The sequence below is a fragment of the Ischnura elegans genome, chromosome 5, assembly GCF_921293095.1.
Source record: "Ischnura elegans chromosome 5, ioIscEleg1.1, whole genome shotgun sequence".
Taxonomy (NCBI): Eukaryota; Metazoa; Arthropoda; class Insecta; order Odonata; family Coenagrionidae; genus Ischnura; species Ischnura elegans.
Window position 1 is genome coordinate 89,045,916 of NC_060250.1, and position 14,247 is coordinate 89,060,162.

Sequence of the window (14,247 nt, forward strand, 5' to 3'; positions counted from 1 at the left end):
GATTGACCGATAACTCTGTTTTCTTTTAAAAACACCTGTGGTAACCATGAATCTCATCCCAATTTATGTTTTTCTCATCAATGATACTCTGCATTGGAACAGCCCCCACGGAATGCGGCCCCGAAAATCTTCCCTGGCGCTAACCTCATTGGCGACATTTCATCCCTTGGGGTTGAGGGCATTGGTGTCGCCTCAAGTAAGGAAGCCTCCGCTGAGGGAGGAAGGGGAGAAATTGGGGCCGCGACGAAACATAACAATCTCGTTTTCCGCCACACCCCCTTAAACTTTCCTCCTCTCTTCCTCAAGGTCCGACTCTCCAAAATCCCTCCCTCCACCCACCCCCGCAACCTGTGGAGTAATTGGTGGTTGAGAGGGCTACACTGGGAGAAGAAGAAGGAGCAAAGAGCGGGGGAGAGGTGCGCGGTGTCGTCATCCTGAATCGGAAGGGGCGAAGCGGGGAGGGAGGGAAAGAAAAATGAAGGGGGAAATATCCCGTGCGCATGCCCTGACACACACACACACATATAATACGCTCCCCTTTCCACCCTTTTCCGTCCGCTATCTCTCGCCCACCCCACGGCTAAGCTGCCTCTCTCCCTATCTCCTCTCCCTCACACTCTCAGCCCTGACCATCGATCGGGAGCTAGAGGGGAACAGGGGTGGCGCCTCGCGACCAAGGTGAGGCCGGGACGTGGGGGAGGAAGGAGGACAGAAAGGAGGGACAGGGGAACGGCTGGGAGCAAAGGCGAGGGGGGTTTAGGGGGGGTTTTTGACGGGATGAACGGGATGCGTTCACGGACCATGAGGGGAGAGAGAAAGAGAGTAAGTCCCTCTCTCGTGCTGCGAAACGCACTTGCGTTCTCCGTGGCGGCCCCTGGATTCCCTTTCCTGCTCGGAAGAAATCGAAGGAAGCGAGCAAGGTGGGTGAAGAATGGGTTGACAAGACGAGGGGGTGGGTTAGTGAGAAGAGGGGACTGGTTTGGGGGGAGGGGGGAGAAATGGAGGGGAAGGCCTGCGTGACAGCGCCGTGCGGACCGAGTAGGTGCGATCGTCCCTCCAACAACACGTGAGCCATCGCTTTCATCATCCGCGGGGACTGTGCCCAAGTTTAATACCCCCTTCCTCTCCCACGCGTTGGATTCAAAAACGACCGTACCCCTCCCGCCTCGCTCCCCTTTCGAATCGTCACATGCCACCCTTTACCCTTCCCCCCGAAGCCGTTTCCGTGTCTTAGAGCGAAGAACGCCACCGCCCAGGCCCCCATCTCGGGATAGATATGAGTCACTTTTGACTTTGACAAGAGGAGGCGACGCCCTGGTGCTCGCGAGCCGGTGATTGCTCTCTCCCGCCGAGAGCACCACGCACCGCTGCCTTCGACTCACCCCTCGCTATCGCGTCCATACGCACGCGTCCCGAAAAAAAACCCACGTCAACTCCTCCCACACCATCGTCAGCCAGCCACGGTGGCCAACCCCCTTCTCCCTTCGCAGTCCCCATCCCATCATCCCCCCCTTGGTGGGCAAGCCATTGTGATTTCTCCGACTGTGTACATCCGGAGTGGAGGGAAAAACCACGTGGCTCGGGCGCGGCCGACCTGGAGTGGAGCTGAGAGGCGACGACTCTGCTCAACAACAACAGCACGTAAGGAATCAATTGCGTCCTCCGGTAATGTGAATGTTGGGTGGAGATTTGTGACAAGAACGCCCTCTACTATACTCATCAGTGTCCAACTTCCACTAGTCCATTTTTACGTTTCGTTATGGAAACAGCAACAGCACGTAAGGAATCAATTGCGCTCTCCGATAACGTGTATGTTGGGTGGGGATGTGTGACAAGCACGTCCGTATACATCACCCGAACTAATCAGTGTCTAGCCTCCACTAGATCTATTGTTGAGGAGTTCACTTTGTGGAAATTCCTCGATAGTAATTATGCACACAGCTGTAGTAATTCTCCACACAAGAGCCCATGATAATGGCGTGTAAGCGTTGAAACCGGTTGAGCGAATAAAATAGAGTGGAAAATTACTACAGTTATTTGTTTCATTACTAGATTCCACTAGTGCATTCTTATGTTCCGTTCCAAAAACAACAGCGCCGCTAAAATTCTGCGGTCAGATGACCACGGTAAACGAGCTAAGAGTGGATGTTTTCATCGTAATGGACTTACCATATTTCGAAGCAGCGGCCAGTTACCCTTTTCTGTGCCTTTCCCGTTAAGTTCATCAGCTTTACTTCGATAGTTCAGTTAATTCCAGAATTAACTCTCTCTAATTTTGTTCAAGCGATTCAGGCGTGATGTAGTGGAAGTTCGACATATTGAAATGAAAAGTAGTAGCACTTTTCCTCAATTATTTATGGTGGGATGATTGCGATAAGTGCAACTACTTTTCATGTCAGTGTCTCCAAAAATATTTTGTTACACGGATAGTATATGGATAACCTACAACCTTGGTTATGTCACCAATTATCCTCTCACCTATGTGCAATGCAGTGGCGCAGCGAGGGGGGGGTTTTGGGGGATGAACCCCCCCCCAGAGCTCAGAGAAATTTTTAAGTTTAATCCATTTTACTTATTTGGATCACTATTACTTATAGAATAGTGTCAGGATTAATCAAATATCCCTCAGGAAGCCGTAAAACTCGCCATTTTGAACCATTATTCTTAAAAATTTTCTGGAGGAGGGCTCCCGCAACTCCCACTTACCCTGGCGTGTATGCAATACCCCCACACCCGTAAGTATTAGTTGCGCCTAAACCCCTCCCCCCCCCCAGCCTTAATTCCTGGCTGCGCCCCTGGTGCAATGGACGCGCTGGAAACGAACCATAGGTCGAAAATCAATCCCCCCTGTTGTCCACCTTGCATCATGGTCACTTTGCCTTCCTTTTCGACCCCTCGGACGATGTGTCATTTTCGCTCTCAGTTACACAATCTCGACTCCAAAGAGGCGGAAAAATTATCCAGGCCTCAGTGACCAGGTGTCCCGGGGACATTGACCATCAAATTCGTCGACCATTCGACGATGAAACCTAATTTCAGGGGGGAAGGTAACCGGGGAATAACACCGGAGAAACCCCGCGTGAAATCCCTCCGATCGATAAAATCTCAAAGATTAGCTCTGAAAAGCACCACTTAGTGTACAGTGAAGCGCTCGATGATTAGATTGATGAACGTACCCTCCAGGAAAAACCACTCAAAAATCTAAGTATGGTTAATTTGCACCATACCTTTATCTCCAGATTGGTTGTTGACGATCTTAAAATTTATGCCGGCCAGTAGTTCCGTTAGAAGCATCATAAATGGCGCTGTTAGTCCCCTGTAAAAAAAAAGAAACTGGCATAAGTAACAGCATGCATAGGCAAGGATCACGAAGGCAACGAGAGATTTTTTAGCTTGAGTTAAGCCCAAGCAGCAAGGGGCATACACTTTCATATTTTGCTTCCGAATTTACGCAGAAAATTTTCTTTGACTCAATAAAACAAATTTTATAACCTCCAACACCAAAAATTCAAAGCGATAAGTTATTCATACAAGAGGTCGCATTATTTATGCAAGAAATAGCTAATAGAAAAAAATATTGAGGTACAAGCAAAGTTTCATTGAAATGTACTCGCCATTAGAGTGGAGCCGTGAAATGTGGTACAGCAATAACAATTTCTGAATGTTGGACTTTAAATTATCAGCATGACTACATATAAATGCGAATAAATGCGAGTTAAATTGTATATCTTAATTGGATGATTTACCAAGGGACTAGAATTCGCGACTAAGCAAGTGGAGTTCATTTATCATTCACTCACGCACGCTAAGATACTGAGAAGAAGAAATAATTACTGATAGATTTTATAGTCTCGTGAGGATGCATGGAACTAAATCTGAATCATATCGTAAAAATGCCATAGCACCACATTCCAAGACTAGATAATGATCATTCACTTGAATAAATTTAATAATATACCCCTTCATGCAATATTCAATGCATATCCAATGCAACATTCAATTCTGCCATTAAGATAATTTACCACATCAAAGCAGTATGAAATGCGCCTTAAATATTTTCCCGTAATTATGGCAACGGTTATGACTCTAACTTTGAAACAACCTCTCGTACGCCAAATACCAATAAAACTTCAAGCAAAACTGGTATTCTATGCATAATTTTTCATTGGTAATGACAGTAAAAAATTCCTTCAATGAGAATGATATGATTAACCAAATAGACCACATATTACTTAATTGTAATGATAGGATTCCATTTAAGATTAGGAGGGTTTTAACCTACGCCACAAAATGAAAAATGACTTAGGTTTTTTAATAATTAAGTTAATTTTATCCTAAGCTCATACTTTTTCTTCAAAGTTAGTTTTTAACACGAAATTTTGTGCTTTAACTCTGTGCTTATACTCAAACTGTTATTTTTAACATTTTTGGGACGAATTATTAGTCTAAACTAAGTTTTCGTGCATGTAAATTTTCTTGAATTTTCGGATGGCACCATTAACATAAATTACGAGAGATTTCCTCTGGAATTAAGGTTTAAAAAATTACAATTTATTGACATTTTTATGTTATGAATGGTTAATGAATTTAGATAACAATAATAACTTAGGAGCATAATTTTAATGAAATCTTGTAGAATGCTCTACAAAATAAAATAATTCTCTCTTCTAATTTCGATGAAGCTGTGATAGCAATTAAATACATCTAAGGCTCAGATTTGACCAATAGGTATACAGGATGTCCTGTATGTATCGCACGACTAATTAATAGGGCGTGAATAAGGTATTCAATTCAACCAAGGTATCTAACGAGTAATCTAATGGAAAAGCCAAACAAACCCCATAGCGCAAATATCGCAGAATCGATTTATTATAATTTAAAGAACAAGAATTAAATGTAATGAGGATGACACAAGTTTTTTGATGGCCTAAGGGAGCCTCAAATAGAGCCTCACACAGATTTTGATTCAATGCGTTAACTGTCTCCCTGATAAATCAATGCATGCTAGATCTGGATATGACATGATCGCGGACATGAGAGATGGAGAGGTAAGCAAAGGTAGTTATGGAAACCCTACAAAAATTCTTAGTGAGGGAGGAACCCACAACCGAGACTCCAGGCCATTCGTAAACTTAAGGTGGGCTTTAGTCTTCTTTCTGCGATTCTTAGGCGATCCATGTTTGATTCACTATATATAACTGTGCAATATAGGTAGTATCACTATATGTAACTGAGCGATTGCAGCTTCCTTCATCGCCTCGTATGAAAATAAATAAACATGGTGAGCATTATTTTATCGGAATTGAAGTCCTTGCCGTACAAGTATAAGCCATTGATGAGATGAAAAAGAGATGTGAGAGATTATTCCTGGAGATACTACAAACATCTGAAACATTCGGTTGAGTCTTTTTCATAGAAATCCGAAATTAGGGTTTAACCAAGAATACCTGGACCGAAATTTTGTCTATCTTTGTGGAGCTTGTAGGCAAGCATAACCTGGTCTTCCAATATTACTCGGAACCGTTGTCTCCTAGAGATATATAGTGAATATAATGAGAGGAAATTGAAAGGATCCACTTCATTCGATGTAGGTACTAATCGTATTTATTTTCACCGCCCTATCTTAGATGCCGTGTGCATATAAAAATATTAGAAAACTTTTAATGCGTGTAAGCCAATGAAAGGGACACGTTCCTGCTAAAGATGGAATAACGGTAATGTTTGAATGCTATTTATAGAATGCCATAGGCAAAGAACAAAGTTAAATTATTTTGTGAAATTAAAGTGTTTTTGAAAGTTATCCATGCCTTAAGTTAAATATAAATTAAGCGTGTTTTAAAATGTTTACATGATAGAATGAGGGCACCAGGTGCATTATTAATGTGACACAGATTAATGAGGAACATACAAGCAAAGCACCAGTGAATAGCGATCTGTCATGATGACAAAAATTACCTAAGAGACTTGCTAAACGGTTGTTGGTCAAGTAGGTTACAGCCTAACATTCGGGAGAGATTTACATGCATGAACTAGTAAGATTTCACAAGTACATAATTTGTGTGGACAGACAAAAGGCTTCCATCCGAAGTTTGCTGAAAATAAAATATATATAAAAACACATGGTGAACGAAAAAAATGCTTAGCCCATGTATGACTGTAATGTACGAAGATCATACAGCGCGTCATATTAATAGTGCACAGCGCAAACCTCAATGGGAGTTTAAGAGAATTTATGAAAATATGAAATAATTTAGCAAACAAAATGACTTTTTCCACGGGAGTTTTTTTTCCTAAAAGAGAAAAAAATATAAAAAATTGTAACCTACTAATGTACTCATATTGAAGTATTGAACCGTATTTTCACGTGACGTCTACAATGTGAATGTCCCTTAAATGTTCCTTCTCCCCTTCTCTACCGCAGGAGCATCAAGATGGAGGGAGGGAGAGATAGAGGGGAGAGATTAACGCTGACCCACCACCCGCACTTGAGCCACCCCCATCCTCCGCCGGACCTCACGTGTGCCTGGTGAAGACCGAGGTGGAGGGCAGGGGAAAAAAACGAAGCAAGCAAACAAGTGAAGACTTCCATCACTGGCGGGCCTCAGGGCTCAACGAACAGTGGAGAGAGAGCCGAGGAGATAGGCGGGAAGGAGTAGTGAGCCAGCCTGCTTCTTATTAACGAGGGTGGACTACGAGGAGGTCAGAAGAGATACTGTGTTGTTTTCCCCTGCAGCGAAAGGCGGGCGTTACACATAAGCCGGGGAAGGACAGACCAAAAGTGTGCAAGGGGTGGAGAGAGGAGGGAGAGAAGCGAGGTTAGTGGTGAACGAAGAGAATTATTGGGCGCAGAAGGGAAAGCAGAAGCTCCCGAGGTAAACTGTGTGCTTCGCAAAGGCTTCCTACTCCCGCGACAGCCCGGTGTAGAGGCCCGTTTATGCCCAAAGCGCGAGCTCCCGAAAGAAATACGGCCATCCTTGTGCTTCGCAGGGACAGTTCTCTCGAGTAGTCAGTGCTTGACGGACAGGGACGCGAACAAATAACTGTTCAAACTCGCTTTAGCCACGGAACTCGGAGAGTGAGAATTTGTCGACTTCACAGAGTTAATAATGGTGAAATTACGAACACATAGCATCTGCACATTTAATGAGGTTTTGAGGCTGACGCACAGTTTTAGAGAGCGTCAATCATATCATCTCCAAGGATAGAAAACATCGGCGGTGCATCGACTGAGAGCAGCATCTGCATATGACAACGATTGACCGCGGACATCAACTGCCCCACCTTCACCCAAGTACATGCTTAATGGACCCCGGAAAACTGCAAAATCGATAATGGACGAGAGGTCAACCATCCTCTTTGAGAGGACCACTCTGCACGAAAGAACTCCGATGGCGGACTGAATATTCGCCAGCACAATCTTCCTAATGATTCCTATATTCCATCGACAAACCAACATATACATCGATGTCCCAGCATTTCCCACCTAAAAGAATTTAGTAACTCAGACATGGACGCGGTACCAGTGGAGACCAGGAAGGACCCTGCCATTACCCGGGGAACCGGTATGTCCTTGCGGACGTCCCTGGCCCTCTTGCTAGCTGCAGCAACTTTCGTATTTTTAGCAGCCTACACTTACGGTTTTTCATCATTTGCAGCAAAAAGTGAGGGTCCCTCGTGTCCAGCAGAGAGCAAGGAAGCGAAAAAAGAGGGCAAAGATTATGCTTTAGCATCTCCAAAAGGCGAAGAAGAAGAAGAACCCGACGAAAGACTGAGCGGTGCCGGTGCCTCTACACCAGGCTCCACGACAGGTCAACGGGTGGCTGGTCATCTTTTGGCCGTCCTTCTGTTGGCTTCGGTAACTGCGGCCATAGTGGAGGCCGTCAGAGCCCGGATGACCCGCACTACTGCCACCAAGGCGCCTGAGGCCGCGGCTCCCGGAGTCGCAGAGGTGCACCACCACGGTTCGAATCCAGGATGTCGGGTTTCCCGCCGAGGGACTTTTCAGGAGAAGTCCTACTCCTATGACGGCTACATCTATCGGTCAAGGTCCAGTAGCGCGGGAGTAAGCAACCAGCAGGAGGGTGTACCCGCTTCGTCCGCAGCATCGGCCACACGGTCGCAGAAGGCCATGAGGTTCCGTCTGGCCGGTAAGACAGGAGCAACGCCGCCGCTCTTGCGGCGCAGTTCGTTCCCGGTGATGTCTAGGACGTTGTCTAGAGGAGATTCTAACGGTGGATCACCGGCGACGGGATCTAGGAAACCCTCCATTAGCGACGCCGGTGACGATGAGCTGGGGGATCTGCAGAAGAAGAGGGTACGCCTCATAAGGAGGTTTTGAGCTTACAATATCGTACATTTGAGTGAATGTCGATATGGATTTTCTCAGCAAGTTCAGAGTTTTTTTTATTTTTAATTGTTGATGGTTATGAGAGAAAGGTTCCAGGGATATTTTGCTGAATTACGGCAAAAAACAGTGAGTAACATCGCTGAATTTTCTTTTTTCTCTCAATTCCAATCCCGTTCACATGACCTATATTACGATATAAGGCGCTATGGTAAGATACGGTCACTAAAGTAAATCTAGTTAAATATGCATCTCTATGCTATAACATGATAATTCTAGTCATTTACGTCGACAATTCGAAGAATCTCCCAGTATTGTTTATGTTAACGGACTAAACTAAAAGCACATTCAGGAAGACACAAATATCATGTTTGTAGTAGGTATCCTCCTTCGGAGAAAGAGATTCTCCCTGCAATGCCGTCTCAATTTTCAACTGATAATATTTCATAATAGTACGCTTTTCTGATTCTATCTTTATTCAACGTAAGACTGCCATTCGACACCAACGGTGTCTTCTTCATGAAATCAAAGCTCACTTCGTCGCGTATCATTGAATGACGAAATATTATATGGGTGCATATCGATAAATGGTACAAGTACTAAGCAGTCTTCGGAGATCACTTAATACGAACTAATATACCTGATTATTGATTTTTATGCGCAAATGAAAATCAATTGTAAATAGTGAAGTTGGAACTGCATATAAAGACTGCCTTGACAAATATCATGAGTAGATGCTTTGTCTGTTTACTTTTACATCGACAAGACATGCTTATTTTCTAATCTCTACAAGTGTCATGTAAATAATGTATCCTAAAAATTATTTTATAAACTCGAAATAGTGCTCCACGAGTAAGTAATTTTGAACACTAATTAACTCAAAGTAATTACAGAGCAGTTCTAGTCTTTACATTGACCCTTCTATATGCTTACGCATGAAATGAGGCCTGCAATGAAAAAATCAAATCTCAAACAATGTACTCTCTTCTCAGGTATTCGGCTACAATCTCATTTATTTTATACACGGTACTTTATACCTTACTATGCAACGATCTCAAAGTTTCAACTCTCCCAATATCATCACCAGCATTAATATATTTCCCGTGAGTCATAAACTCGAGCAAAAATATAAACAACGCCATATTCTGGTCGTGGCGCATGAAGGTAGAGGAGATACAGTAGTATCTAATTCTAAGTCTATAACGAGAAATATATTGCTATAATGTATCATACGTGTACGCTTCTAAAGACTATTGACTTAAACAGTAAGATATCATTAGAAATCCTTAAGAAATATGACATAAATTACCGCATCAGATATTGGAGAGCCAAGTAAAAATGAATTTTAATAATAAAAAGCAAGAAAATAAGATCTGGATAAAAAATTCATTCAGGGAATTGTGGATTCCGTTTCGAAAAATGCGCTTAGACTGACCATAAACAGAGCCAGCGCTACTACAGTCCATTAATCTTTAATCGGTTCGTGTGCCTTTTCCTCATAGCAAAAACGACATTGTCTATTTTCTGTAACCCAACGTCATGATTACTTCACGAAACTGAAGACTGTTTTAATATGGTGAGAACTTCCTCATCATCTAATTGCTCATTTTATACGCTGTTTTATTGATAACAATATAAAATAAATAATCACCCATTTTAAATTTTTTCGTTACGATCTATGGAAAATGGAGAAATATTCACCATTTCTATTTAAAATCCCTTCTAAAGAAACAAGGAGCAAATAATTTCCAATGTAGGCAATTGATGTTTTTACCGTAGGAGTAATATGAATGTGCTGTTTAATAATTTTTCCCATTTCTTGACGAAGTGGCATTCCCATTTAAGTAGCCATAAACCCACAGGAAACTGTCACCTATAAGTTAATGGATGTTTTTAAAAAAGAAACTCTAGAACAGAGCTATGCTCTCCATACGAGTAAAACAGATCTCTAATGATATGGGCAATTTCGGCCCCTTTAGGAAAATAAGAGCCATGTGATCTTTAAGCCCCATACGGCCATATTAAATACTGTTTATATTTGAATTGAAATTAGGCCTATTTCCCAGCTCATGAATATAACGTAAACATAACAGCAATTATGACAAACTATCATGTATTAAAGCTAAAGGTAATTTTCTGGTCATAAGTGTTAACATATACCCCCTACTGGGACGTAAGTACGAATACGTAAAATTCTTTAAAGAGCAATATTTTTTAAGATTTGTTGGTAACAAATTTTGCTTATGAATGCATTTTACTGAATATTTTCTGGTTGTTGTTCTAGATTATTTTTCAGTATGAACTTGTAAATACTATACACTAAAGTCTAGCTCTACAATAAACACATTTATTAAATTCTGATTTTCGACTGTTTATTTACCCGACAGCGTACGATTCACAATACATTCAGCAACAACTGCTAGCAGATAGATGAAATACCCATGATCTGAACATGAAAATGATTCGAAAACATAATCGCTATCGAAGAGGAAAATAGCAGACGATGTAGATAGTTTAGCAGTGCAGTTTTTCGTGTATATATTGTTCAGAATTTTAAAATAAATTGCTTTGTTATTTTAAAAAAATAATGAATATGCCCAAGGAATACGTATTAAATTATCTTCTACAATCTTCTTTACACCTGTTCTGGAAAATTAGAACGAAATATCAACATCAAATAAATTAAAACAATTCCTCCCAGATAGTCATGTATATCCTACAAAATAATATACATATTTTACGTAATAGAAGATTACACATTCAATAACTTAACCAATTACCGATGATGTATGACCAACTTGCGTTATTTCCTTGCCTTACACTCTTCAGAGACTATTTTATAAACTCAAATAAAATCAAGCAATTGAAAGATCAAAAAAATGCATGCGCCTTAGTAGTATACTTATATAGTTTTTTTTCATCAGAAGATATCGAAGATCTAAGTCAACCCGCTCCATAATTGCAGTGCCCCAATGCACTTTGCATTTACCACCGTGAATTCTTCAACCAAAGATGCACTTGTATGGCCGATTTTACGGTGAGTAATCGAATCAAAAAACAACATCCTACATAAATGTCTGCCTCCCTTTCGTCGGCTGAGAGTGTTCATTCCGTCTGCCGCCTGATCGTCAGCTGTTGAAAATGAGGAAGGGGAAAGACGTCCCGAGCTTTGAAAACTCGCCAAGAGGCGTCAGGTCGGTCTGAATTCTGCCATAAGGTCTCTGCCATCGCTTTCCACGAGCGGAGCCTTCCCCACAGATTGCCTTTGTACCACGAATGCGATGGAGAAAAGTCTGGGGAGGTGGGAAAGAGGGGAGAACATGGAGGATGAACGTCCTGAGGGAGAGAGGGATGGGAAATCTGGAAGCGAGGGGGGGAAGGAGGGGAGAATTTTGAGATAGGAGCAGACGATCTGACGCCAAGGAAGGCACGATACACAACCGCTCAACCGAATATTACCGAAGCGAGGTTCACTTTCACCCCATGCTTAACCCACGCTTTCGCCCGGAGTAAGAGTCGGTTCGTACTGATTCCCATACGTAGATTTTAAGGAATGACTCGCGGGTTTCCCTCCGGAGGTTGTTTTGCGTACCTGGTCACATGTTTCAAAGACTGAGTCTTCTGGGTAAAATCTATATTTTTTATCTTCTTCATTTTTTTCAATCTTGGCGATGGCAGACTCAGCCTTCGAAGCGTTGGGACCAGTCATCCATTACAAAACGCGATGGGAAACTCGAGAATAATTCCATCAGAATTTAAGCCCGGAAAAACGAACACTATTAAAATGTAACAATATATGCTATTAATGCTTCAACAATATCACATACGACGAAAAGAAATAAGAGTGGGCACATAGTATACATGTCGTCTTGGTGATACATAATTTTTAAGCTAGTATTAAATTTATCGAAAAGAATCTCAATACAAAATGCAAGAGCGAGTCTGTAGTTTTTCGGTTCCGCAGAAAAATTTCATTTGCGACAAGTGCAATGCGGCTGTTATGCATTCGTTGCACAAATATTTTATAGTGTCGTGCAACACATTTTCGCATATAAGCGTCCAAGATTTTCTCTCTTTGAATTTGGAATTCATAAAATACTTCTTAAAACTATTTTAATACCCGGTTCACTTCTAAATTGAAAATCGACCATTTATAGTTATTTTTTGATACATATTATTTTTAATATTTTTGTTACAAATAATTGGAAAACCATTAAAATTTTCTCACACTACTCGTTCTATAGAAACTGTTTCTCGAGTGCTAGTTCAACAATTATAAATAAATTATTCCTAAAATTCAAGCATACGGTTCAAGGTCACAGTAAATTTAATTTAAAACAAGTTTTCGTGAAAAAATATACATTTGTTAAACTGGATACTTTCTCAAAAAAATATTAAATTTAGCCTTTGATAGTCCAAATACATAAAATATAGTCAATGTAAGAGCGAAAAAAATGTGTGCGTCTACTTTTAAATGCACAATTTTGTCTTAAAATGATAACGAGGGTCAATAGAGGAGTGTATTAATAGCAACACTGAATGTTCTATAATTACATTTAGAGAAATTCTGTGTTTTAAATTTCCTGTCTCCGAGATAAGTTGCCATTGGCTGGAAGTCGCAATGGAAATGAAAAAAGATGCATAAGAGACACATTTAAGTTCTATCTTGATAAACAGTCGACTTTCTTGTGAATTGGATTCCAAATTACCTACGAACGATAACTATTCAGGCAACCGCCTCAGTAACAGCAATAATGAAGGGTGACAGTTAAGTTGGCACTTTTTTTTAAGAAAGGTACCATTAATATTCGATTTGGAAAAAAGGCATACTGATGAGTACATGGTAACTTATCCCGGAGTTTATGATACCTCCCAAACAACGCTAATGGCTGGCCATCAGTTGGTTTTCCCTACGGTGACAAAGGATAGTTGACTTTAGAAATACAGAGAATGATCATGTGGGACCCCTTAAAAGAGTTTTAGCAAACAGTCCTAAACTCAAAACAAAACTGAATTACTAACTCCCAAGATAACACTTTTCAAAAAATACTGAAAAAGTCCATTAATACTCGGGTTTAATATTTTTCCCTCAATACACACCGGTACCGTCATCAACATTAGCGCCTAATTCAATCTACCACGAACAACAAGATTTTTATTTTACATTCCGGCCCCATCGAAGGGGTACTTCTCTTTTTCCTCCACTCTTGACCACGTAAGTACTCTGCTGCTCGAGTAATACATATTCGTTCGTAAATTTACTAAGGCTTTGTGCCTTGTATGAGATCTTCGGATATAGTATGCATTTTCTTAAGGAAGGGACCGCATGACTCATGAATACAGCAACCAAACACACCTTAAATAACAACCGCAATCGCTCCTTATTAATCGATAAAAACCCGATTAACTGCTAGGAAAGTATTGAGAGAAATAAAAAGCTAGTATGAGACCTATTTTACAAATCAGATTTTAGTGATTTTCCTCTGAGCAGGCATTTGCCTATACTGTCGATTTAGATCGCCGAAATAAATTAGATAATATCTACGATCGTTTCGTCACCTGAGAGCTCAGTACGGTGGCATAAGAATCACTTTTTCAGTACTTGTAACGGCCATGAGGAAGTAATGCGCACTCCAAAAACAAATTCACAAATTGAGGATCAATGCCACTGACTAATATAATACTCTTTATGAACCGAGTTAATACGAGGTGAATGAGTAAAACAAGCCCTGAATGACTACGACGTATTCTTTATTGTGCCATTCACCCTCTATGACGGCCTATGAAGAAAATAGGTACGTTTGGCACCTTCATGCTGAGCCCGATGAGATGGTCAGATTTTTTAAGACATCTGGAGGAGAAGGAGAATAGGAGAGGACTTCCGTGATGGTATGAAAGAGAGA

At 41.3% G+C, this 14,247-nt stretch overlaps 1 protein-coding gene across 1 annotated transcript; it reads left to right on the forward strand.

Moving 5' to 3' along the window:
• Nucleotides 1-1,041: 1,041 nt before the first annotated feature.
• On the forward strand, nucleotides 1,042-10,705 carry LOC124159221. The gene is made up of 2 exons (XM_046534869.1): nucleotides 1,042-1,641; nucleotides 6,422-10,705. Exon 2 carries the CDS (start codon nucleotides 7,508-7,510, stop codon nucleotides 8,336-8,338), a length of 831 nt encoding a protein of 276 aa, XP_046390825.1. The 5' UTR covers nucleotides 1,042-1,641; nucleotides 6,422-7,507; the 3' UTR covers nucleotides 8,339-10,705.
• The last annotated feature ends 3,542 nt before the right edge of the window (nucleotides 10,706-14,247 follow it).